Source organism: Monodon monoceros, unplaced genomic scaffold (genome assembly GCF_005190385.1).
Source record: "Monodon monoceros isolate NGI ecotype Baffin Bay Population unplaced genomic scaffold, NGI_Narwhal_1 Super_Scaffold_18, whole genome shotgun sequence".
NCBI lineage: Eukaryota > Metazoa > Chordata > Mammalia > Artiodactyla > Monodontidae > Monodon > Monodon monoceros.
The window spans coordinates 78,026,026-78,050,509 of NW_021703774.1; the positions used below are offsets into that span (position 1 = coordinate 78,026,026).

General features: G+C 36.9%; 1 protein-coding gene across 2 annotated transcripts in view; it reads right to left on the reverse strand.

The window, feature by feature from the left end:
• Positions 1-1,446: 1,446 nt before the first annotated feature.
• MAN1A2 (mannosidase alpha class 1A member 2) overlaps positions 1,447-24,484 on the reverse strand; it is a 162,113-nt gene continuing 139,075 nt past the window's right edge. For both annotated transcript variants that reach the window (XM_029228161.1, XM_029228162.1), the window contains one exon: positions 1,447-4,899. In XM_029228161.1, the coding sequence (XP_029083994.1) occupies positions 4,767-4,899 (133 nt within the window). In that variant the 3' untranslated portion in view covers positions 1,447-4,766. The remainder of the gene's footprint in view (positions 4,900-24,484) is intronic.

Genomic DNA, 24,484 nt, shown 5'->3' on the forward strand with positions numbered 1-24,484 from the left:
GACTCTACGAGTATTCAAGTGGAGGAATTTTTGCAGCTCCAGCAATCCAGAGTCGTTGGTCCAAAGGTCAATGAGCAGGCAGAACTTGGAGCAAATATACTATTTTGACACCACAGAGACCCTTCCTTTTACACAGAGACTCTGAAATTGTGGCATTAAATGACAAGGCAAGGATAAGGACTGACAGCATACCCCATGAACAAAAAAATGCCTCTTTCAAGATAGTTGTACCATATTGAAACCTGAACAGACTCCAGTAGAGTATAGCTGTTTTCAAGACAACAAAATATATAGCTTTAGGTTACACAAATACATACAATCATACATACACACATCTTTTTTTTGCTCTAAAAATGAATTATGTACTCAAAACACAGATAAAAGATGCAGGTCAAAGATTATAGGGTCTTATACAAATTTAAATTGGGATCAAGGGTTAAAAACTACGATCCAGGGGCCAAATCTAGCCCTCCATGTTTTTGTAAATAAAGTTTTATTGGAACACAGCCACACCCCTTCCTTTATATATTGTCTATACTTGTTTTCACAGTTCAACAGAACTGAGTAGTAAAGATAGAGAGTGCATGGCTCACAAAGCCTAAAATATTTATCATCTAGCCCTCTGGAGGAAGCTTGCTGATCCATTATAGATCACAAAGAGTGTGATCTGAATGAGCTGAAGGAACAAAAACTCATCTTCACCAATGTTCCTGAACCAAGTAAGTGCATTAAAATATCTCCAGATCATATTTGGTTCCTCAAATATTCTGCTTAGAATTTGTGCAGCCAAAAACACGTTAACAACCGTGTTTGTTAATTAGCAGACAGAGACAGTATTAAAAATCTCTGTGTACAACTGTATTTATGTATGTATCTACGTAAAGAGTGGATAAGATATGAACTAGCCAATTTGAGGGTAAGGAGACCTAAAGAAAAATAAGAACTCAAGATACCATTACTAGGAACTGTTATTAGCAACTTAGAAATATTTCAGTATACTTTTCTTTATATTTAACAGCATGGGACCATTACTAGGAACCATAGCAGAGCATGAACAATTCACAACTGCAAATTTTACCCATGAATTATGTGACAAAATTTTTGAATATAAAATAATCAGCATTTCTATAAAACATTAACTTTTAATTATGTAATTAAAGTGATAATAGCAAAATAAGAATGTTTTTATTTCTAAAGTAGATATTTTAGTTAAAGTTGCATCAGAAATCAAGTATTTCTTTGACATTTTCCAAGAGACTTTAGTTATTAACTACAATTATAGCTGTTAGTATTATATAGTAATACATTGTTTAAAATATATTATAAACCATTTCTTTCCTTATTTAATTTAAATGAAATACAAAATTAAGGATTTTGTAACATGAATCATACTGGAAAACACTTAAAATGATATGAACAACTCTTATACAGAAAATGCCACTGGAATCACAAAAAGTTCTAATACTTGAAAGTAGCTAGCACAACGCTTGGCACATATTAGGTACCCTGTGTTTATTCACTCACCCTCTCATTCACTCACTCATTCATTCAAAGAAATCCAGGCCTAAGGAGAAACTCCATGATGAGAATGGCGAGCACAACCTTTTAGCAACAAATTTGTAGTTTTGACAAAGACTTTGGCAATGGAGAATGGAGATGAGAAGTTAATGATCAAATTTTAAACTGCTTGGTTAAAATCTACCAAGTGAAGCCCTGGGTTGTCCTAGAGGACATCATAGAGAATCAGGGTCAATATTCCACAGAAGGAATATATTCCTTCAATATCCAGGTTTTGCTTTTACATATAAACATCTGCTCAAAGACAAGAATAAGTTGGTGTCAGAGAGACATAAAAGAGCACATCTGTGCAACCCACGAGAAAGTAAGAACCCTGTGACTGGGTACTTACTTTTCTGCACCAAGACTTCTTTTTGATTGGGACCACATTCTCTTGGTTTTAACAACTTTATACTGGTTTGAACCAAAAAGTATGATCTTAAAATTCTGAAAGAAAAATAAATATAGAAGGTAGAGGGGGTGTTCAGCATCTCTATTCTTTTTCCTTATATACCAAATGATCTATCTACTCTGCACATCTGTGCCAAAGGCACGAAGTAATGTGTCTGCTTTTGAGGAGGCACCTGGAAAGGAGCATTTCTGGGCTCTCTGCAGAAGGTCTTATAAATGTAATGAGTATTTAACCTGAGTAATAAGGTCTACAAAATGCAAAGGACTGTAAAGGACAGAACAAAGTAAAGTATGTTCTTGGAAACTAGCAGAATATGGGATACTATGGAATAAGGATGGATCTTGGAGAAAATAATTTTTTTAATCTATAACAAAAATAAAACATGACACTGGCAAGTCGTATGTAGCTGACTTAAATTTAATTGCCTTTGGTATTCAGAGAAGAAAAAACAACAAAAAAAGGAAGCACACTCATAAGCGCTAGTCTTCTCACAAGGAAGGTAAGGAGATGATGAAGAAGACTCTTCCTTTGTCCCCCTCAAGCTTTTTGCTTGTACCAGAACTGGCCATGCCTGTACACTTCTCTGCCTTCTCCCGAGCTCCAGTCATCCGAGAAACACAAACAGAGCAATTGGGGCGGGGCTTCCGTCTTTTCATTCCTTGAGAAGTTCTTGGGGAACCAAGAAGGCCCCTTTACTCAGCATTCTTCTAAACGAAGCAAGGGAGGGTTCACTGCCATCTCTACAGCTGTTCTGGGTCTTTTGCCAAGTCAAGTTTTTCATTCTTTTTAGTGACCCATAAGTGGGCTTCTGCTATTTTCAGGAGGAAAGCTAACATGTTTTGAGAACCAAACACTTTCCCCTTTCTCTTCTAAAGTTAGTCATCTACACTTTTCATTTAAAAATTTTAATTTTTCAACTAGTAAAAGGTATTATAGTCTCAAAATATGTACTAAAATTGAACTCTCCTAAAGATTTAAATAATGCAACTGGCTCTACATCCTTACTTTCTATGTATACTGAAAATCTTGAGAGGGTTATCATTTATGGATCATTTGCTGAACTGTGAGGACTGCTTGACTATGTGTGATATAAGATGATCACCCTTAAAACATATTTAATTATATTAATATATTAAACCTTTTTCCAATTTAAATCTACCACATGCTAATAAAAGAGTAAACAAAATAAGAAAATAAGCCTTCAGAACTCTAAGGTGGGCTTCCTGCACACTGTTTCATGAAATCTTCAAATTCAGAGTAAATACTAGACATAATACTACTCCCAACTATTACTGTCAATGGAAGCTGTCTGTATTAAAGGTAAGGAAGAAAAAGTGTCTTGCACTGCGACATAAATTCAAGGGACAGAAAATTTATTAAGTCAGGTATTTATCTTACAGTTCTTGATAAAATTTAAGTTATTCCCCTCCCAATATAGAGAAATCATAATTTCTTTAAAAAGAAATATCATTGCAAAATCTATTGATGGTAAGAGAAAGCCCCTTAGATATATCCCATGTTTAGCATAATATAATTAATTATACCACATTTAATCGCTAAAAATTATTTTGAAGCTATTCTGATTCTTTGCATTTCTGTAAATACGCTTGGAGAAAAAAAAGTTGAATTTATTTTTTACATAAAATATTTGTGAAAAGCTCCCTCATCTAATGGGATAATAAAGGATCCCCTGTCCCAAAAATAGTTAAGGAAGTTTCACTATGTTTTGTTTTTGATTTAGCAAGTTGTAAAAGTAATTGGCCTCATCAAGGTAAATTCAGAGCTGCATGGCAGTACAGTGAATTTTGCCAAGCTACATAAAGAGAGTTGTAAATCGAGGGATTCTACTAAGTTTATAATGAGGTTAAAGTAGATAAAATTTACTTGGTAGATTTGCTGCTTTGGAAAAATAATCTCCTGCCAACAAAACCAAGGCTTTCTCTTAGGACAGGTTTCAAGGCAACAAACTGCAGCATTTTCCCCACTTTTTGTCATGCTACCAACACTAGACTGAACAACATGCACAAAATCCCAAACCCAGGCTCGTAAGTAGTGGTTATGATAAATAGCAGTTTCAATGATTCTATATGGAGACAAAGACTTGAAGAGTATTCTTTGTGAGATCATGCCTCCAGAGAAAACAAATTTAACCAAGGAATTTCAATGGAATAGATAGACTGAGATTTGAAATGGTTGCCAGTCTGGTCATCTAATACGAAACTTGAAAATTCGGACAGGGATAGGTATTCTGTTTCCTTTTTGAGTCTTCTTGCTGCTGATGCAGTTACACCGTTCTTTTGTTCTTATTTATTTTAATTCATTCCATTATTTAAAATGGAGAAAAAAGGGATAAACACTGTGTAAATATTTTGACTTGAGAGCTGCTCCACTCTGGGAGGAAACAAATATATAATTGGTTCCAAAGGCCATCTCCAACTCCTGCAAGGTGTTCCACATTCTTGGCTTATTCTCAGGAAATCTAGCCTCCAGATTCCAGGACTCTAAAAGCAATAAGCAGTAACAGGCATAATTTCTCACGTGACCATCTTGTTAAGAATCAAAGCACATCAGGTCTCTGTCCTACACACACCAGAATATGTTTTGGTCAGGTATAAAATGGAATCATTTCAAAGTTGAAAATTCTACAAGTTGAAAAGTCTTGCAGGGAATAGTCACGTTTCACCCTGCCATGTTGACTTAAGAGGTCCAGGTTTTCAAAAGGCCCCTCTCCAGACTAATTTCTGTAGTGGTCCATGTAAACAAAACACAGGTGAGAATGGTCTTTCTGGAGCTGCTTTCATCGAACAGCAGGGTTTCTTGAAAGTGTGGTGTTGGCTAAATGTAACACAGGCAGAGGGTGAGCCTCTGTATTAAATACCCAGTGGTCTAAAGGTAAAAGGTCATCACTGGAGAACAGAAGATACAAGTATCTGAAAATAAAAGGGGAAAATGAGTTTCAATTAGAATTCAACAAGAAGATCAAGTGATCTCAGTTATAATGGCAGAGGACACCCATGACCTATTTTGAGCAGGTTTGATGAAAAACACACCAGAAAATGAACCTCATCCATTCAAATGATTAGAAACACAAAATATTCCAGAAGAGTGCATAAGAAAATCCAGTAAGATGAACAACTAGACCTCTGAAATAAGGCAGTTAAAAAGCAAATCCCATATACCTGCCTGAAACACATAAAACAACAAACTGTAAAATGGCATAAAACAAACCAATTCAGAATTTTTTAGAGACCTTCTTTTAAAAATCAGATATAATATCAATCATATGTTTTGGCAGCTTGGAGACCTCATAGTATAATTAGAAATTAATTAATCTATATTTATTAATAAACACTGAAGGAACAAGTAAAGCACATTATTTGGACACAGCAAGGACTTTCACATACTCCTAATACATTAGTTTTTGCAGTTCTTAGAGCAGGTACCGCAAATTTAAATAAAGGTTTCAGAAACATTATGGATTTACAGGAGGTTTAATAATTAGTCTCTCTTAATAGGTAATAGCGTTGTTTTTTCGGCTGCATTGGGTCTTTGTTGCTGTGCACGGGCTTTCTCTTTGTTGCAGTGTGTGGGCTTCTCATTGCAGTGGCTTCTCTTTTTGTGGAGCACGGGCTCTAGGTGTGCGGGCTTCAGTAGTTGCAGCACGCGTGCTCAGTAGTTGCAGTGCATGGGCTCTAGGGCATGCGGGCTCCAGTAGTTGTGGCTTGCGGGCTCTAGAGCGCAGGCTCAGTTGCTCTGTGGCATATGGGATCTCCCTGGGCCAGGGCCCGAACCCATGTCCCCCTCATTGGCAGGCAAATTCTTAACCACTGCGCCACCAGAGAAGTCCAATAGGTAATAGCATTGTTTATATGAAGGCATATGTTTACACCTTTGCATAAACACTGCAGGCCACAGTGGTAACTTAGAAATTAAAAATGATAGTTTAAAAAATGATTCTTACCACTATAGGTAAGAATATTATATACTATAATTGGGCAAATTCTAATCTGAATTCTATTAGGGGGTCATCAAAGTAAGCTTAAAGAAACAGCTATACAGAGTCAGGAAATCTGGGTTCTAACTCTTGATCTTAGCAATGGCTGGGCCTTACTAGGCTTTGGTGAAGAATCCCTTTACAATATTCTAGCTAAACTTACTTCAAAAATAGGCACATTAGTATCTTTTCTGCTTATTGTTATAGTTCTGGATGACAGAGTAAAAACACAGCACTGGGGTAAAGGAGGGTTGCTTATCAACTTTATAACTGATAAAGCTAGAATGGAGAGTGACAGTGCTTCTAATTTCACTTTGATCCTAGACCTTGAGATCTGCTTGACTGATTTATTCACCAGGTTACAGGCAGAGAAGGTAGAACTGAAAAAAGAGTTGGATGGACATAGCAAGAGACTCTGCTGGGTCAGCTTACTGTATGGAGATCAGAAGCACAAGCTCTTTGTGTTCTGGGCACAAATATGTCCAGGAGAGCTATGTTCTGTGCAGTTCCATGTCTCTTGGTTAAATGTGGGCAAATGTATCAGGCTCATTCTAATCTTCTCACTACCTGGGAGAGGAGTAAGTGAAGGAATAGACAGAAAATGCAGTTTCCTGCAAAATGATTCCTTTCCATTGGGGATGCTATAGAAGTACCTCACATAAACACACAAGTTATAAAAATCAATAAGATAGTGATTGTGGAAGTTTTAGATAACAGAAAGTGGTATTATTATTTTTAAACAATCATTTAAAAAATAATCTTAATACTACTGTAGTGGGTTGAACAGTCCCCACACCCCCCAATTCATGTCCATCTGGAGCCTCAGAATGTGTCTTTATTTGGAAATAGGGTCTTTGGGGATATAATTAGTCAAGGATCTCAAGAGGAAATCATCCTGGGTTTAGGATGGGCCCTAAATCCAACGACTTCTACCTTTACAAGAGAAAGGAGAGAGAGATTTGGACCCAGAGACATATAGGGACGAAAGTCATGTGAAGGCAGAGGCGAAGACTGAAGTTAAGCTCCCATCACCCAAGGAACACCTTCGGAAGAAAACGATTTCAGACTTCTGGCCACCAGAGCTGTGAGAGAATAGAATTTCTGTAATGCCACCAAGTTTGTGGTAATTTGTTAATGGCAGCCCTAGGAAACTAATACAACTTCCATGTCTACTCTCCTTAGGACACCTCTGGACCTTAAGTAGGGGTTTGGAATAAGACTAACTACTTCTTGGAAAGTCAAATAATCCCTAGGGAGCAGAGGCTAGACTATAGATATACAGATATATTTAAAATTTATAACAAATGTTTAAAAGTACAGTAATATAGCTAAACAATTCATGTCAAGGACATGGTACACTACTACTGACTTAAATTTAAGATTTTTAACTTGGATTTTAAAAATAGAACAATTGGAGAAGTGTGATCTTTGCTGCAAAAGTTGAGGAAAGTCTAATCTAAATTAGCTATCAGACTACTAGATGTTTTTTCCTCTAATAAGGATTTTTTTTTTAGTGTTTTGTTTTGTTTTGTTTTGTTTTTGCGGTACACGGGCCTCTCACTGCTGTGGCCTCTCCCGCTGAGGAGCACAGGCTCCGGACGCGCAGGCTCAGCAGCCATGGCTCACAGGCCCAGCCTTTCTGCGTCATGTGGGATCTTCCCGGACCGGGGTACAAACCCGCGTCCCCTGCATTGGCAGGCGGACTCTCAACCACTGCGCCACTAGGGAAGCCCTAATAAGGATTTTTTAAAACTATAGTTCAAAGTTAGAGATAATAGATGACAAATGGCATTGACAGAGGCCTGTAAGTATATAAAAAGGTACTATTTAGTGCTTCAGTTTTACTGGATGTCTTGCTGACTTTTTAGGGCTATTTTTAAATGCTGCTCACATACATCTCTTTTATCTTTCTCTTATCTACAAAGACAAGACATTCAGAGGAGGTGATGGTGCCAGAAGTCATCTCAACATAAGTGTTGGCGGTAACCACCAAATAGGAAAGTTTTACAGAAAGAACAGTCAACAAAATCTGAGGAGAAACATTTAAGTATCTATGGAGAAATGGTAAGGCTAAAAGAACAAACTACCAAGCTAATATGTTCTTTATTTAATCCTTTATGTTTACCAAATGAGACTTGCCGACTTGTCTATTCTTTTTCACAACTAGCAGTGGCAGTGTCCAGGGTGCTACGGATAGATGTTACAATGCTAAAGGCTTGCATTAGGGACTACTACAAGTAACTCATAATAAAACCTCAGATTGCTTGAAAAATAATTTACTTAAACCTTCCATTTCATTTACACTCCTAATGTTTAAATGATGTCTTAGAATAGACTGGTTAGAAATCAAATTAAAGACACTCAGTGGAAATTATGTTCTAAAAGATGATACATTAAAATATACAATTATTAACCTCTCCAAAAGATCTGCCCCTCTCTGCCTTTCCCCACATCTTTTCTCAAATCTTAAAAGTTGTTTTTTGGTGGGAAAGGGTGGGGAAGAAAAAATATTGAAACAAATGTGGGTGTATTGTGGATTCAAATGCATTTTTTAAAAGATAAACGGAAGGAGGCAGAACATTTCTGGTATGCTTCAATGGTTTAGGCTTTGTCGTGAAACATAAGGGGGCTGGGGAAAATTCATCTTCCTCTGCCTTTAGGGGTCAAATAATTTAGGATGACTTTCCTATAGGATAGAGGATACCTCTACTATCAATACATAAACAGTTGGGGTTATCTCACATAACAAAAAGCCCAGAGGTAGATGGTAACAAAGGTTGGTTAATTCAGTGGTAAAACATTGTCAGATCTCTGGGTTTTTAAAGATTAATGAAAAAATATTAAATTTTTCCTGGTGCCAAAAGACCTTATCCCTTTTTCCCTATTCTTAGGTCACTGCCTTGAGTCCCTTTGATATGTATGTAAAATCTTTTTAAAAGTTTCGTAAACCTCTTGCCAGCTTTACAATCCAGGAATGTTTTTCTTAAAAGGCCTGGGAGCCATGACTTTGAAATATAAACATCAAGGAAGATAGCACCCCAATCTCTCTGTCATTGTGGGAGGTTAGCTTAGGTACCTTTCTCCAAGCTCTGATTACCCCTTTGTCATAAATACAGAAGTATTACTTTTCCACTGGATAAAGGCAATTAACACAGATGGCCACCCCAATCACCATGTGAATTTAGAAGGTACTATGTATAGCAAATGGTGTTGTCAAGAAAGTACCTCTGATCCCTAAACTAAGTGGGGGTTAATTCGAGTACAGTATCCCTGAGTCCTCTGTATTCCTAGTTCCTCCACATCCATGGATTCAACCAACCTCGGACTGCGTACTATGGTAGTACTGGATTGGCCAAAAAGGTTGTTCAGGTTTTTCCATAATATGGCTCTAGGAGCGCTTAGTTGTCTAACTTCATTCAAAAGAATTTTGTTAGATTGTATTGTGACAGCTGTCATATCAGCATGCATTTAAAAAAAAAACATCAAAATTGGTGAATATTGTGTAGCCATTTTTATATTGAAGATTGAAGAAAAAAGCAACATTTTCGGCATATGCTTTATCATTTCAAGAAAGGTAAAAACGCAACTGAAATGCAGAAAAAGATTTGTGCAGTGTATGGAGAAGGTGCTGTGACTGATCAAACATGTCAAAAACGGTTTGTGAAGTTTCATGTTGGAGATTTCTTGCTGGATGATGCTCCATGGTTGGGTAGACCAGTTGAAGTTGATAGCGATCAAATCGAGACATTAATTGAGATATAACAATCAATGTTATACCACGCAGAAGATAGCCAACATACTCAAAATAGCCAAATCAAGTGTTGAAAATCATTTACACCAGCTTTGTTATGTTAATCACTTTGACGTCTGGGTTCCACATAAGTTAAGCGAAAAAAAACTTCTTGACCACATTTCCACATTTGATTCTCTACTTAAACATCATGAAAATGTTCCGTTTTTAAAACAAATTGTGATGAGCGATGAAAAGTGGATAGTGTACAATAATGTGGAATGGAAGAGATCGTGGGACAAGCGAAATGAACCACCACCAACCACACCAAAGGCCAGCCTTCATCCAAAGAAGGTGATGTTGTGTATATGGTGGGATTGGAAGGGAGCTCTATTATGAGCTCCCTCCGGAAAACCAAACGATTAATTCCAACAAGTACTGCTCCCAATTAGACCAACTGAGAGCAGCACTTGATGAAAAGCATCCAGAATTAGTCAACAGAAAACGCATAATCTTCTATCATGATAACCCAAGACTGCATGTTTCTTTGATGACCAGGCAAAAACTGTTACAGCTTGGCTGGGAAGTTCTGATTCATCCGTCATATTCACCAGACATTGCACCTTCCAATGTCCATTTATTTTGGTCTTTACAAATTCTCTTAATGAAAAAATTTTCAATTCCCTGGAAGACTGTAAAAGGCACCTGGAACAGTTCTTTGCTCAAAAAGATAAAAAGTTTGGGGAAGATGGAATTATGAAGCTGCCTGAAAAATGGCACAAGGTAGTGGAACAAAAGAGTGAATACGTTGTTCAATAAAGTTCTTGGTGAAAATGAAAACTTTTATTTTTACTTAAAAACCGAAGGAACTTTTTGGCCAGCCCAATATTTACTATTGATAAATATCCACGTATAAGTGAACTCATGCAGTTCAAACCTGTGTCGCTCAAGAGTCAACTGTAGGGCTTCCCTAGTGGCACAGTGGTTAAGAATCCACCTGCCAATGCAGGGGACACGGGTTCGAGCCCTGGTCTGGGAAGATCCCACATGCTGCAGAACAACTAAGCCCGTGTGCCACAACTACTGAGCCTGTTCTCTAGAGCCCGTGAGCCATAACTACCGAAGCCTATGCGCCTAGAGCCCATGCTCCGCAACAAGCCACCACAATGAGTAGCCCACGCACTGCAGTGAAGAGTAGCCCCTGTTTGCCGCAACTAGAGAAAGCCCGCATGCAGCAACAAAGACCCAACACAGCCAAAAATAAATAAATAAATAATAAAGAAAGAAAGAAAAAACAAAAAGGGTCAACTGTACTTTTACAGAAGAATAAATTATCATTTATCTTCAGAACATGTATGTAACTGATATATCTGCCTGGTTATATAGAAAGGTAAGATTTCTTTCTGTCTTTGCAATCTGCCTGTGATGGAAACTGTAGTCTGGTTTAATGCTTATTCAACAATAAAATGTTTTCTTTCTCTGCTACATTTGTAAAGGCAGGAGATTTTGTTTCTAATTTTTTCCCCAGTAATCAGAATCTCCATGATTTTCTTGACTTTCTCCTCAGAATTATAAGATGCTCCAAGCATTGTATCTCTACACAAAAAGTCCAAACTCCAGAAATTAAAGAGACATCTTCAGGTGTGGGTAAATTCTGACATTCTAATAGGTGTGTAGTGGTATTGCACTGTAGCTTTAATTTATGCTAATGATGTTGAGCACTTTTTCATGAGCTTATTTGTCATCCTCCCCTCTTCTCTGAAGATATAAGTGACGTGTCTGTTAACTCTTTTGCCTAGTTTTAAACTGGTTGTATATTATCTTATTCTTGAGTTTTGAGTATTATATAACCTAGACACAAGTCCTTTATCAGATATATACTTTGCAAAGATTCCAGTCTGTGACTTGACTTTTCATCATTTTACTTCATTTCCTTTCAAATGTTTCTCAAAGAGCTTATGTTTTTATATTTTTTAATGTTTATTTATTTTCTTATTAGTCATCAATTTTATACACATCAGTGTATACACGTCGATCCCAATCTCCCAATTCATCACACCACCCCCACCCCCCACCGCTTTCCCCCCTTGGTGTCCATACGTTTGTTCCAAAGAGCTTATGTTTTTAAATTTTAGACCAATTGATCAATTTGTTTTTTTATGGATTATGCTTGGTATAATATCTAAGAAATTTTTGCCTAGCCAAAGGTCACAAAGATTTTCTCCTATGTTTTCTATTAAAAGTTGTATATTTAGGTCTATAATCCATTTTGAGTTGATTTTTGTATATGCATACAGAAATCCAATTATTCTAGCACCTTTTGTTGAAAAGCCTATCTTTTCTCATTGCATTGCATTGCATTGCATCTCTTTGTACCTTTGTCAAAAATCAATTCCCCCCCATTTTTTTCATATATTTGGCTATCAATCATTATTATCTATTACACCAATACCACAGTGTTTTGATTATGATAGCTTTATAATGAGTCTTGAAATCACATAGTATTAGGCTTTCAACTTTGTTCTTTTTCAAACTTGTTTTGGTCATTCCAGGTTCTTAGCATTCTCATATGAAATTTAGAAAGAGCTTATTAATTTCTACCCAAAAAAGCCTCCAGGGATTTTGACTGGGATTGCGTAACTATAGGACAATTGAGGGAGAATTAACAATACTGAATTCTCAGAACCATAAATAAAGTGAGTCTCTCCATTTATTTAGGTCTTTAATTTCTCTCAGCAATGATTTTTAGTTTTCAGTGTACAGGTCTTTTATGTGTTTTGGCAAGATTTATCCCTAAATATTTCAATATTTATAAGCGGCAATTTTTTCAGTTTCAATTTCTGATTGTTCACCGCTAGTATATACAATTGACTCTAATATATTAATCTTCTATCTGTAACCCTGCTAAATTCACTTATTAGTTCTAGTAACTAATTTTTGAGAAACTCCATAGGATTTTCATAGGGAACAATTATCCTCTACAAAAAAAAAAAAAAAAGGTAGCTTACTTCTTTCTTTCTAATCTGGATGTCTTTTATTTCTTTTTCTTGTATGGCTGCACTGGAGAACCTCCAATACAAGGCTAAATAGAAGTGAAGCGAACAGGCATCCGTGTCTTGTTTCTGACCTTAGAGGAACTTAGGAGGATTTTAGTTTTTCAGTGTGATGCTAGATATATGTTCTTCATACATGCCCTTTTTCAGGTTAAGGAAGTTCCTTTCTGTTTTTTGTTTGCTAAGAGTTTTACCAGGAACGGATGTTGGATTTTGTCAAATGATTTTTCTGTCTATTGAGGTGATCATATGCTTTTTCTTTAACAGTTCACTGATTGATTTTTCCAATGTTAAATCAAGCCTCCATACATGGAATAAACCCATTTGGGTCATGATGTATTAACTAATATGCTGTAGATCTGATTTGAAAAAAACTTGTTTAGCTATTTTATAGTTATGTTCAGAGGGATATTAGTCTTGTTTCCAATGAGAACTCTGATGTCATTCTTATATTTGCTCCTTTTTGGCTAACTTGTGTTTTCCCTCTGGTTGCTTTTAAGATTTTTTTCTTTATCACTATCTTTGAGCAATTTGAGTACAATGTGCCTTGGGGGAAGTATTCTTCACGTTTCTTGTCCTTGAAGTTTATTCAGCTTCTTGGATCTGTGAGTATGGTGTTTACATCAAGCTTGGAAAGAGTGTGGCCAATTTTTTTTTTCATCCATATTTCTGTCCTCTCCTTCAGAGACTCCAATTTCATATATTTTAAGCTACGTGCAGTTGTTACACAGTTCACTGATGCTCTTTTCATTTTTATAAGATTCTTTTTCTGTTGTTTCATTTGGATTTCTATTGCTATATCTTCTAGTTCAGTAATCTTTTCTTCTGCAATGTCTAATCTGCTATTAATCCTATTTGGTATATTTATTTTCCAATTCAGACACTGCAGTTTTCATTTCTAGAAGTTTTATTTGGGTTTTTATATCTTCCATGTCTCTACTTAACATTTTGAATGTATAGAATATAGTTATAATAACTGTTTTAATGTTGTCTGCTAATTCTAACATCTGTGAGTTCAAAGTTAGTTTCAATTGATTATTTTCATGATAGGTCATGTTCTCCTGCTTCTTTGCATACACGGTATCTTTGAGTGGATGCCAGACATTATGAATTTTACCTTGTTGGTTGCTAGATATTTTTGTAGATTATCCACCTCTACTGAGGCAGGACTTTCCTGAGTACTCTACTTGGTGCAGAATAAATTAGGAGTTTTTCCAGTCAGGCTACTGAAACCAGACACTATTCCTGGTCCTATGTGATTACCATAAACTGTTCCCTTTAATCCCTCACAGATGAGTCCTTCCCTCAATTCAGGTAGTTCCTTCATTCTGCTGAACACTCCAGGGGGTTTTCCTGGGATCCCTGTGCAGCTCTCTCCTCTCTAGTACTCTCCTGTGAACACTAGCTATCTTAGTTTCCTTGGAATCACAGCTCCATCTCCTCAAGGAATCTGTTGCACTCTGCCTCAGGTCCCCTTCCTGTGCAGTGGACTGGAAACTCTATCAAGACAGCAAGCTGGGGCAAACACAGGGTTCACCTGGCTTGTGTCCCATCTCTCAGAGATTACAGTCCTTCATTGCCTCTTGTCCAGTGTTCTGAAAACCATTGTTTCAAACACAGTCTATCTGTTTGTTTCAAGAGGAATGGTAAATATGATCCCTGGTATTCCAGCTTGGAGAAAGCAAAAGACCTACTCTTCCATTTTGAAATACTTTGTCAAATGATTTGCTGAACACTATGTAACTATGTTCATGGAATCTCTTACCCTCTATTATTAACCCGATCCAAAAAGATCATTAGAGTTTATCCACCAAGAACTTGCTCTTAGGAACCCTTTCCGGCTCTTCATGATCACTGATTCTTCTCTAAAGACTTCATACCATGACTTTCTAGAATCTTGTGAAAATGGACATTAAGTTCATCTATCTTTATTTTTCTCAATCCAACTCTTCCCTTCTTTAAAATTATATATCTATTCTGTTGTGTTTCTTTCCATCATTCCTGAAAGAACATTAATATTGATTACAAAATCACATTTGTTGTAGTATCTTGATGTGTAATTTCTTTGGATCCTTGCAATCATTTAAAATAACAGGTTACTTTTCTCCCTTTGGGGCTCTCTCAGTCATATTTGTTTTCCTTTCACTACATTCCAGGGTAAGCTATAGGGGTTAGAGTTAAAGTACAGATGTTTTGGCATTTTATCTTACAATTCCCTTTGTAGCATGACATTGATTCTCTAGTTTTTTATTGTGGTAAAAACACAGAACATAAAATTTACCATCTTAACCGTTTTAAAATTCAGTGGTGTTATGTATATTCACATTACTGTGAAACATTATCTCCAAAACTTTTTCATCTTGCAAAACTGAGAAACTCTGCACCCTGTAAACAACAACTTCCCTTTTTCTCCTCCCCCAGCCCCTGATAACCACCTTTTTTACTTTCTTTTTCTACGAATCTGATTATAGATACTTCATGTAAGTGGAATCATAACAGTATTTGTCTTTTTGTGACTGGCTTATTTCACTTCACATAATGTCCTCAATGTTCATCCATATTGTTGCTTCCCTGATTTTGATTCTAGAATCCTATCTCCCATTACTTCTACTGAATATTCTTTAGTCAGGATAATTTTCTTACTGTATTTTTAAAGAAAGGTAGCATTTATTTTCTCAAGCTGGATCCCTCTTTTCATGAAGTGACTTTCTGCTTTATATCACCTATTAACATCTTATGTATCACTTAGCATCATTTCAATCTTTTTTCATAACTACTCTAGCTCACACCAAAGTTCCTTTCTCTGAATTTCCAAAACATTTATATTCTATTTAGCACTGTATATATACTTTGTACTTTTATTGAGTTTGCCCATGACCAGAAGTAAGAGCCTTCTTAACTACACTGCAAGCTCATGAGTAGAGTATATGTTTCATACACTTTAATTCTCAAATAGCACAATTCTGAGATGAGAACAACTCCTTAATAAATACTTTTGACTTGACTTAGTCTATAAACCAAGCTTCAGGGCTAAGTGAGCAGAGAATAGCAGAGAACAGGAGATTTAATGCTCTTTTCTCATCCAGCTGGAAAAATAGTCTTCTCATGGTAGAAAGTTAACTTTAGGATACAATTACAGATAGGATAAAAGATTTTAAAAAAAGATAAATGGAAGAGAATAGTGGCTTTGTTTTTTTGAGTCTTCCCTCTTGAACTATTTTTTCCTGTCTAAGAATCCTTACCCCAATAATCTATCTCATTGATTCTTCCTCTCTCACAAATGTATTACTTAGACACTTTTGATGACAAACTTGAATCATACTACTCTTGATGCTTTGTTGACAAAACCATTATCACAACTGTCTTTGAACCTACTTCAAAACCTTGTTCACTAGGGAGTTAGCTTTAACAGTCTGGTAGCTGGCTAACTGTACATTCATTTGCTTATATTGAGAATAACTTTACAGGCAAAGGAAGATAACAGTAGCTATAAAAAGAAGAATTAGAACTACTATAGGATATGATAACAACATCAGCAATAATATCTGTCTCCTGGATAACAATTTACTGGCTCTTTTCCTCCTTCCTCCCACCTCAATATTTTATTATAAAACTTTCAAACCTACAAAAACTTGGAAAGAATTTTACAGTGAAACCCATATACACTCATTTTCTAGATACTACAATTAACATTTTTGGTAATTTACCACAAATCTGTTACTCTATTTGTATATTACTAGCTTTCTTATAATACTAAAATATTCCCCTAGAAAAAGCACCTAATTAGCCAACTTAGGTAAATATCAGGAAAAACACGCATAAAATTGCTTGCAAAGGGAGAAAGAGAAGTCTCACTGGAATTTTTTGAAAACCAGGACAAGCTTAGAACAAAAAACTTCAGTCAGCAATATTTACTTGAGTTTTGAGAGGAAGACTGTTGCCACAAATTTTAGCTCCTACCGTTCTATATTTGCCGTCTCTGCTTTAAGAAGCCCCAAGATTAAAAACATTTAGAATATTATTTAATAGCAAATTATTTGATAGTAATTATTTGGTAACAGCAAAATAGGTGGCATTAGTTACTTTTAAGGGAGAAATTTAAAAATTCCTAGATAGAAAAAACTAAGAGCAAGACACTGATGTGTAGCCAAATGGTAAACAAACATAATTCCTTTCAAAAGCATATGACTAATGAACCACCAAAAAGTGAATGAATAAAGAATATGTGGCATAGCCATACAGCAGAATACTACCAAGAGAAAGGAATGAACTACTGATACATGCAACAACACTGACTGATCTAAAAAAATTATGCTGAAAAGAATGCCAAACAAAAAAAAGTGCATAATTATATGGAATTCTAGAACAGGCAACCTATAGTAACACAAAGCAGCTATGTGTTCAGGGTTGGGGTGGAACTCACTGCAAGATGAGGATGGAAATATTCCATATTACCTGTGGCTGTAGTTACTCAAGCTTATATATTTGCCAAAATACAATGAACTGTACACTTAGAAAACTTTAATAAAGCCAATTTTTATTTTACTTATTTTTTATTCATTTATTTTGTATTGGCATATAGTTGCTTTACAATGTTGTGTTCGTTTCTGCTGTACAGCAAAGTGAATCAGCTGTACGTATACGTATATCCCCCCTTTTTTGGATTTCCTTCTCATTTAGGTCACCACAGAACACTGAGTAGATTTCCCTGTGTTATACAGTAGGTTCTCATTAGTTATCTATTTCATACCTAGTATCGATAGTGTATATAAGTCAATTTTTAAAGTTAAGAAAAAAAGAATGATGGAAAAGGAAAATAATCGTATTATGTGTTACTGCTACATAAGTATAATTTGAATTGTAGCTCCCTCTACTGCAGCAAAAGAAAACTGGCAAGGATATTTCAAAGTACACAGCTTGCAAACTGAAAAAAATGCTTATATTAAACAGCGCAAGTGAAATTCACTCTGTGTGTGTGTCCCCTAGTGTCTAATATGTGGATTGCAGTGACACTGTGGTAAGTCCTAAGAGGGATTAAAATATATGGTATACCTTCAGTATGCCATTTGAGGAGACTGGACCACATAAATATAGCCATGATTTGTCCACATGACCTCATGGTATACTAGCTATTCCTTGTCAGTATAGGTAGTTCCTTGATCCCTAATTGCTTCCATAAGTGGTTTACTGAGTCATAGGTGTCAGTGGTCTCAAAGTGTGATCCTCCAGACCAGCAGCATCAGCATCACTTGGGAACTTGTTACAAATGAAAATTCTCAGATCCCACTCTAGACCTTCTAATCAGAAACTTTGGCAATGGAGCTCAGCAATCTGTTTTAAGAAGCTTTCCAGATGATTCTGATGCATGCTCAAGTTTAAGAACCACTGCCCTGGGTTTACCAATTTTGTAACTTCTATCACCAGTTTGTACTGTTTCTGCTTTTCTCCTTCACGTGGGCATCTGAACCTTTGACTCTCTACTGAAAACAGATCAACTGCCCTGACTCCTCCACTTTTCACATCTTGCCTTGTGCCTTTCCTTCTTGCTTTATTAATTTCTTGACCCGCTCATTATTAGCTATATTCTAGCACTAACTGAATTCTGAGTTCAAGCCCTGAGCCTCAAGCAGGAAATAAAATAGTTCTATTATTCTCTTCTCCTTCCCACTCCCGTTTTTGTAAGATCTTATAAAATTGCTGTTTTTCAGCTCTCTCTCAGAATCAAATGATTCAATCCTTTACTCCACAAATATTTAATACTGAAACAACTATGTGTGGCTCCACCACTGATGCTGGGGATAAAACAATAACTAAAATATACAAATATCACCGCCCTCGTGGAGTTCATATTCTAAGGTATATATTCTTATATGCCTAAGGAAATTATACAGTATGTTAGAAGACAGGTGCTATGGCAAAAATTAAAGTAAGAGAAAATGAGGGAATAAGGGGACAAACTGAAATTTTATATAGGATAATCAGGAATGCTTTAAAAAATACAATTAGAAATGATAAAGTGATACAATCAGAAGCTACTTAAGACCTGAAACTGTAAAACTCCTAGAAGAAAACAGAGAAAGAGCTCCTTGACATGGTTCTTGGCAATGATTTTTTGGATATGACACCAAAAGCACAAGCAACAAAGGCAAAAATAAATAAGTGGAACTACATCAAACTAAAAAGCTTCTGCACAGCCAAAGAAACAATCCAAAAAATGAACAGGCAACCTATAGAATGGGAGAAAATAGCTGCAAATCATATATCTGACAGGGGTTAATATCCAAAATATATAAAGAACTAACACAACTCAATAGCTAAAAACCAAACAACCCAATTAAAAAATGGGCAGAGAAATTGAACATTTTCCCAAAAAGACACACAAATGGCCAACAGCTGATACACGTAAAGATGTTCAACATTACTAACCATCAGGGAAATGCAAATCAAGGGCACAATGAGATACCACCTCACACCTGTTTCAAAGACTATTATCAAAAAGACAAGAGATAACAAGTGTTGGTGAAGATGTGGAGAAAAGGAAACCCTTGTGTACTGTTGGTGGGAATGCAGTACAAGTCTTGCACACGATGTTCTGCACGTGCACGATGAATACTTAAGCGATGATGATGACACAAAAGCATCTCATTCCATACAGTTCTTGCCGTACAGTTATTAGATTTTCACATGGAGACACTCACACACATGCACAACAGGTAAGTTTATTAACTGTACAACACGATGCTCTAATCAGTAAGTGGACCACCATCAGAAAGGTCTCCATCCTCGTCATCTTCATGTTGAGTAGGCTGAGGAGGAAGTGGAAGAGAGGAGGTTGGCCTTGCTGTCTCAGACGTGGAAGGGGAGGTAGGAGAGGAAGGCGCATTCAGTATAGCTTTATGGAAACACATCATAAATTCTGACTTTTTTGCTTTTTCATTTCTCCAAAAATGTTTCTATGTGGTTCCAATCCTTCCTCCACTGTTTGCTTTAGTTTCAGTGCCCATATCATAGAAGGTCCATGTCATAAAAGAAGTCAAAAGCAGTCTTGAATAATCGGAACCCTCCTGCCAAATTGTCTAAGGTCCATCTGTTTTCTGCACTGCTTCTCCCATGTCTTCTTCCTCATCACCTGCCACTGGTTTGGAAGCGCTCATCTTTTGTTAATTCCTCTGGTGTGGTGTCTAATAGCTCTTAAATTCCTCCAAGATCTGTATCTTGAAACCCTTCGCCTCCTCCCTGTTTTGCCATATCCACAATCTCTTTCATGATTTCCTTGACTGGCTCTGTGGTAAATCCTGTGAAGTTATGCACAACATCTGGACACAGTTTCCTCCAACAAGAATTTAATGGCTTTTTCTTTAATAATGATGGCATATTCAGTGGTGTAATCCTTCCAGACTTTCATGATGTTTTCTCTGTTGTGGTTCTCTTCCACAGCGCTGACAGCCTTTTCCATAGAGTACTGTGTGAAATGAGCCTTAAAGGTTCTTATGACCCCCTGATCTAGAGGCTGAATTACAGATGTTGTGTTTGGAGGCAAGTAGGCCACTTTGATGCCTTTGGTGGTGAACTCTGGGGTTCTAGGGGGCCAGGGTCATTGTCTAATAACGAAAGAACTCTAAAAGGCAGTCTTTTTTTTTTTTTTTGAATTTTATTTATTTTTTTATACAGCAGGTTCTTATTAGTTACCCATTTTATACATATTAGTGTACATATGTCAATCCCAATCTCCCAATTCTTCACACCACCACCCCCGTCCCCCCGCTGCTTTCCTAAAAGGCAGTCTCTTACTGGCAAGGTACTTCCTGACTTCAGGGACAAAGCAACGATGGAACACATTCAGAAAAAGGGTTCTCCTTCAGGCCTTCTTACAGTATAACACAAACAAAAGACGTGCTGCTGGTGTTTGTCTTTGCCCCTCAAGGCTCAAGGGTTAATTAGCAGCTTTGGAGATAAGGGCAGTTCTTACGATAAACCCAACTGCATTTGCACAAAACAGTAGAGTTAGCCTATCCCTTCCTGCCTTAAATCCTGGTGCTTACTTCTCTTCTTTACTAAAAAATGTCCTCTCTAGCATTTTTCTTTTCCAGAAGAGGGCACTTTTGTCTGCATTAAAACCTGTTTAGGCAGATATTCTTTTTCCTCAATGATTTTCTTAATGGTGTCTGGGAAATCCTCTGCTGCCTCTTGGTCAGCAGAAGCTGTTTCTCCTGTTGTGTTATAGTGACATTTTTTAAGCCAAAGCTCTTTCTAAAATTAGCAAACCATTCTTTACAGGCATCAAATCCTGCACCTTCCTTTTGCTTTAAGTTGTCATATAATGACTTTGCTTTTTCTCAAATCATATTAGAGTCTATAGGAATACCTCGCAATCCTGCACCCACATAAAAAGCTGCATTTTCGGGGCTTCCCTGGTGGCGCAGTGGTTGGGGGTACGCCTGCCGATGCAGGGGACACGGGTTCGTGCCCCGGTCCGGAAGGATCCCACATGCCGTGGAGCAGCTGGGCCCGTGGTCCGTGACCACTGAGCCTGCGCATCCGGAGCCTGTGCTCCGTGGCGGGAGAGGCCACAACAATGAGAGGCCCGTGTACCGCAAAAAAAAAAAAAAAAAAAAAAGCTGCATTTTCAATACAAGATAAAAAGGTATTTTGCAAAAAGTGCAAGGTTTTTGTGCCTGCTGGTGTAGCTGCAGTGATGGCTTAATGAATTTTTCTTTTTTTTTTTCACACTCATCCTTACACTGGATTCATCTATCATGCAGTCGTGAGAAAACACAGCTACAGACCTCAATCTACGGTACATATCAAGCAATTCAACTTTTTCTTGAAATGTCAATGTCATGACTTTTCTCTGCTTCTTAGGAACATGTCCAGCATCACTAGTGGCACTTTGTAGGGGTCCCATGGTGCTATCCAAGATTTACAGCATTACACTAAACATGATGAAAAATATACTTAAAAACAGGGAGAGATCGCTTTTTTCTTGATACACAATTTACTAGAGAGATGAACTGCTCACATGGAGATGATTAGCATCACTAGGCATCTTTTTTTAATTTTTGGATTTTATTTTACTTTTTTATACAGTGGGTTCTTATTAGTCCTCAATTTTACAAACATCAGTGTGTCAATCCCAATTGCCCAATTCATCACACCACCATCCCCACCCCACTGCAGCTTTCCCCCCTTGGTGTCCATAGGTTTGTTCTCTACATCTGTGTCTCAATTTCTGCCCTGCAAACTGGTTCACCTGTACCATTTTTCTAGGTTCCACATACATGCGTTAATATACGATATTTGTTTTTCTCTTTCTGACTTACTTCACTCTTACTTACAGTCTCTAGATCCAACCACGTCTCAACAAATGACCCAATTTCATTCCTTTTTATGGCTGAGTAATATTCCATTGTATATATGTACCACATCTTCTTTATCCATTCGTCTGTCCATGGGCATTTAGGTTGCTTCCATGACCTGGCTACTGTAAATAGTGCTGCAATGAACATTGGGGTGCATGTGTCTTTTTGAATTATGGTTTTCTCTGGGTATATGCCCAGTAGTGGGATTGCTGGATCATATGGTAATTCTATTTTTAGTTTTTTAAGGAAACTCCATACTGTTCTCCATAGTGGCTATATCAATTTACACTCCCACCAACAGTGCAAGAGGTTCCCTTTTCTCCACACCCTCTCCAGCATTTGTTGTTTGTAGATTTTCTGATGATGCCCATTCTAACTGGTGTGAGGTGATACCTCATTGTAGTTTTGATTTGCATTTCTCTAATAATTAGTGATGTTGAGCAACTTTTCATGTGCTTCTTGGCCATCTGTATGTCTTCTTTGGAGAAATGTCTGTTTAGGTCTTCTGCCCATTTTTGGATTGGGTTGTCTGTTTCTTTAATATGGAGCTGCATAAGCTGTTTATACATTTTGGAGATTAATCCTTTGTCCATTGATTCATTTGCAAATGTTTTCTCCCATTCTGAGGGTTGTCTTTTCGTCTTGTTTATGGTTTCCTTTGCTGTGCAAAAGCTTTGAAGTTTCATTAGGTCCCATTTGTTTATTTTTGTTTTTATTTCCATTACTCTAGGAGGTGGATCAAAAAAGATCTTGCTGTGACTTATGTCAAAGAGTGTTCTGCCTATGTTCTCCTCTAAGAGTTTTATAGTGTCTGGTCTTACATTTAGGTCTCTAATCCATTTTGAGTGTATTTTTGTATTTGGTGTTAGGGAGTGTTCTAATTTCATTCTTTTACACGTAGCTGTCCAGTTTTCCCAGCACCACTTATTGAAGAGACTGTCTTTTCTCCATTGTATATCCTTGCCTCCTTTGTCATAGATTAGTTGACCATAGGCGTGTTGGCTTATCTCTGGGCTTTCTATCTTGTTTCATTGATCTATGTTTCTGCTTTTGTGCCAGTACCATATTGTCTTGATTACTGTAGCTTTGTAGTATAGTCTGAAATCAGGGAGCCTGATTCCTCCAGCTCCGTTTTTTTCCCTCAAGACTGCTTTGGCTATTCGGGGTCTTCTGTGTCTCCATACAAATTTTAAGATTTTTTGTTCTAGTTCCGTAAAAAATGCCATTGGTAATTTGATAGGGATTGCACTGAATCCGTAGATTGCTTTGGGTAGTATAGTCATTTTCACAATATTTATTCTTCCAATCCAAGAACATGGTATATCTCTCCATCTGTTGGCATCATCTTTAATTTCCTTCATCAGTGTCTTATAGTTTTCTGCATACAGCTCTTTTGTCTCCCTAGGTAGGTTTATTCCTAGATATTTTTTTCTTTTTGTTGCAGTGGTAAATGGGAGTGTTTCCTTAAATTCTCTTTCAGATTTTTCATCGTTAGTATATAGGGATGCAAGAGATTTCTGTACATTAATTTTGTATCCTGCAACTTTACCAAATTCATCGATTAGCTCTAGTAGTTTTCTGGTGGCATCTTTAGGATCCTCTATGTATAGTATCATGTCACCTGCAAAGAGTGACAGTTTTACTTCTTTTCCAATTTGTATTCCTTTTATTTCTTTTTCTTCTCTGATTACTATGGCTAGGACTTCCAAAACTATGCTGAATAATAGTGGTGAGAGTGGACAGCTTTGTCTTTTTCCTGATCTTAGAGGAAATGCTTTCTGTTTTTCACCATTGAGAATGATGTTTGCTGTGGGTTTGTCATACATGGCCTTTATTATGTTGAGGTAGGTTCCCTCTATACCCACTTTCTGGAGAGTTTTTATCATAAATGGGTGTTGAATTTTGTCAAAAGCTTTTACTGCATCTATTGAGATGAGCATATGGTTTTTATTCTTCAATTTGTTAATGTGGTGTATCACATTGATTGATTTGCGTACATTGAAGAATTCTCACATCCCTGGGATAAATTCCACTTGATCATGGTGTATGATCCTTTTAATCTGTGGTTGGATTCTGTTTGCTAGTATTTTGTTGAGGATTTTTGCATCTATATTCATCAGTGATATTGGTCTGTAATTTTCTTTTCTTGTAGTATCTCTGTCTGGTTTTGGTTATCAGGGTGATGGTGGCCTCATAGAATGAGTTTGGGAGTGTTCCTTCCTCTGCAAGTTTTTGGAAGAGTTTTAGGAGGATGGATGTTAGCTCTCCTCTAAATGTTTGATAGAATTCCCCTGTGAAGCCATCTGGTCCTGGACTTTTGTTTGTTGGAAGATTTTTAAATCACAGCTTCAATTTTGTTACTTGTGATTGGTCTGTTCA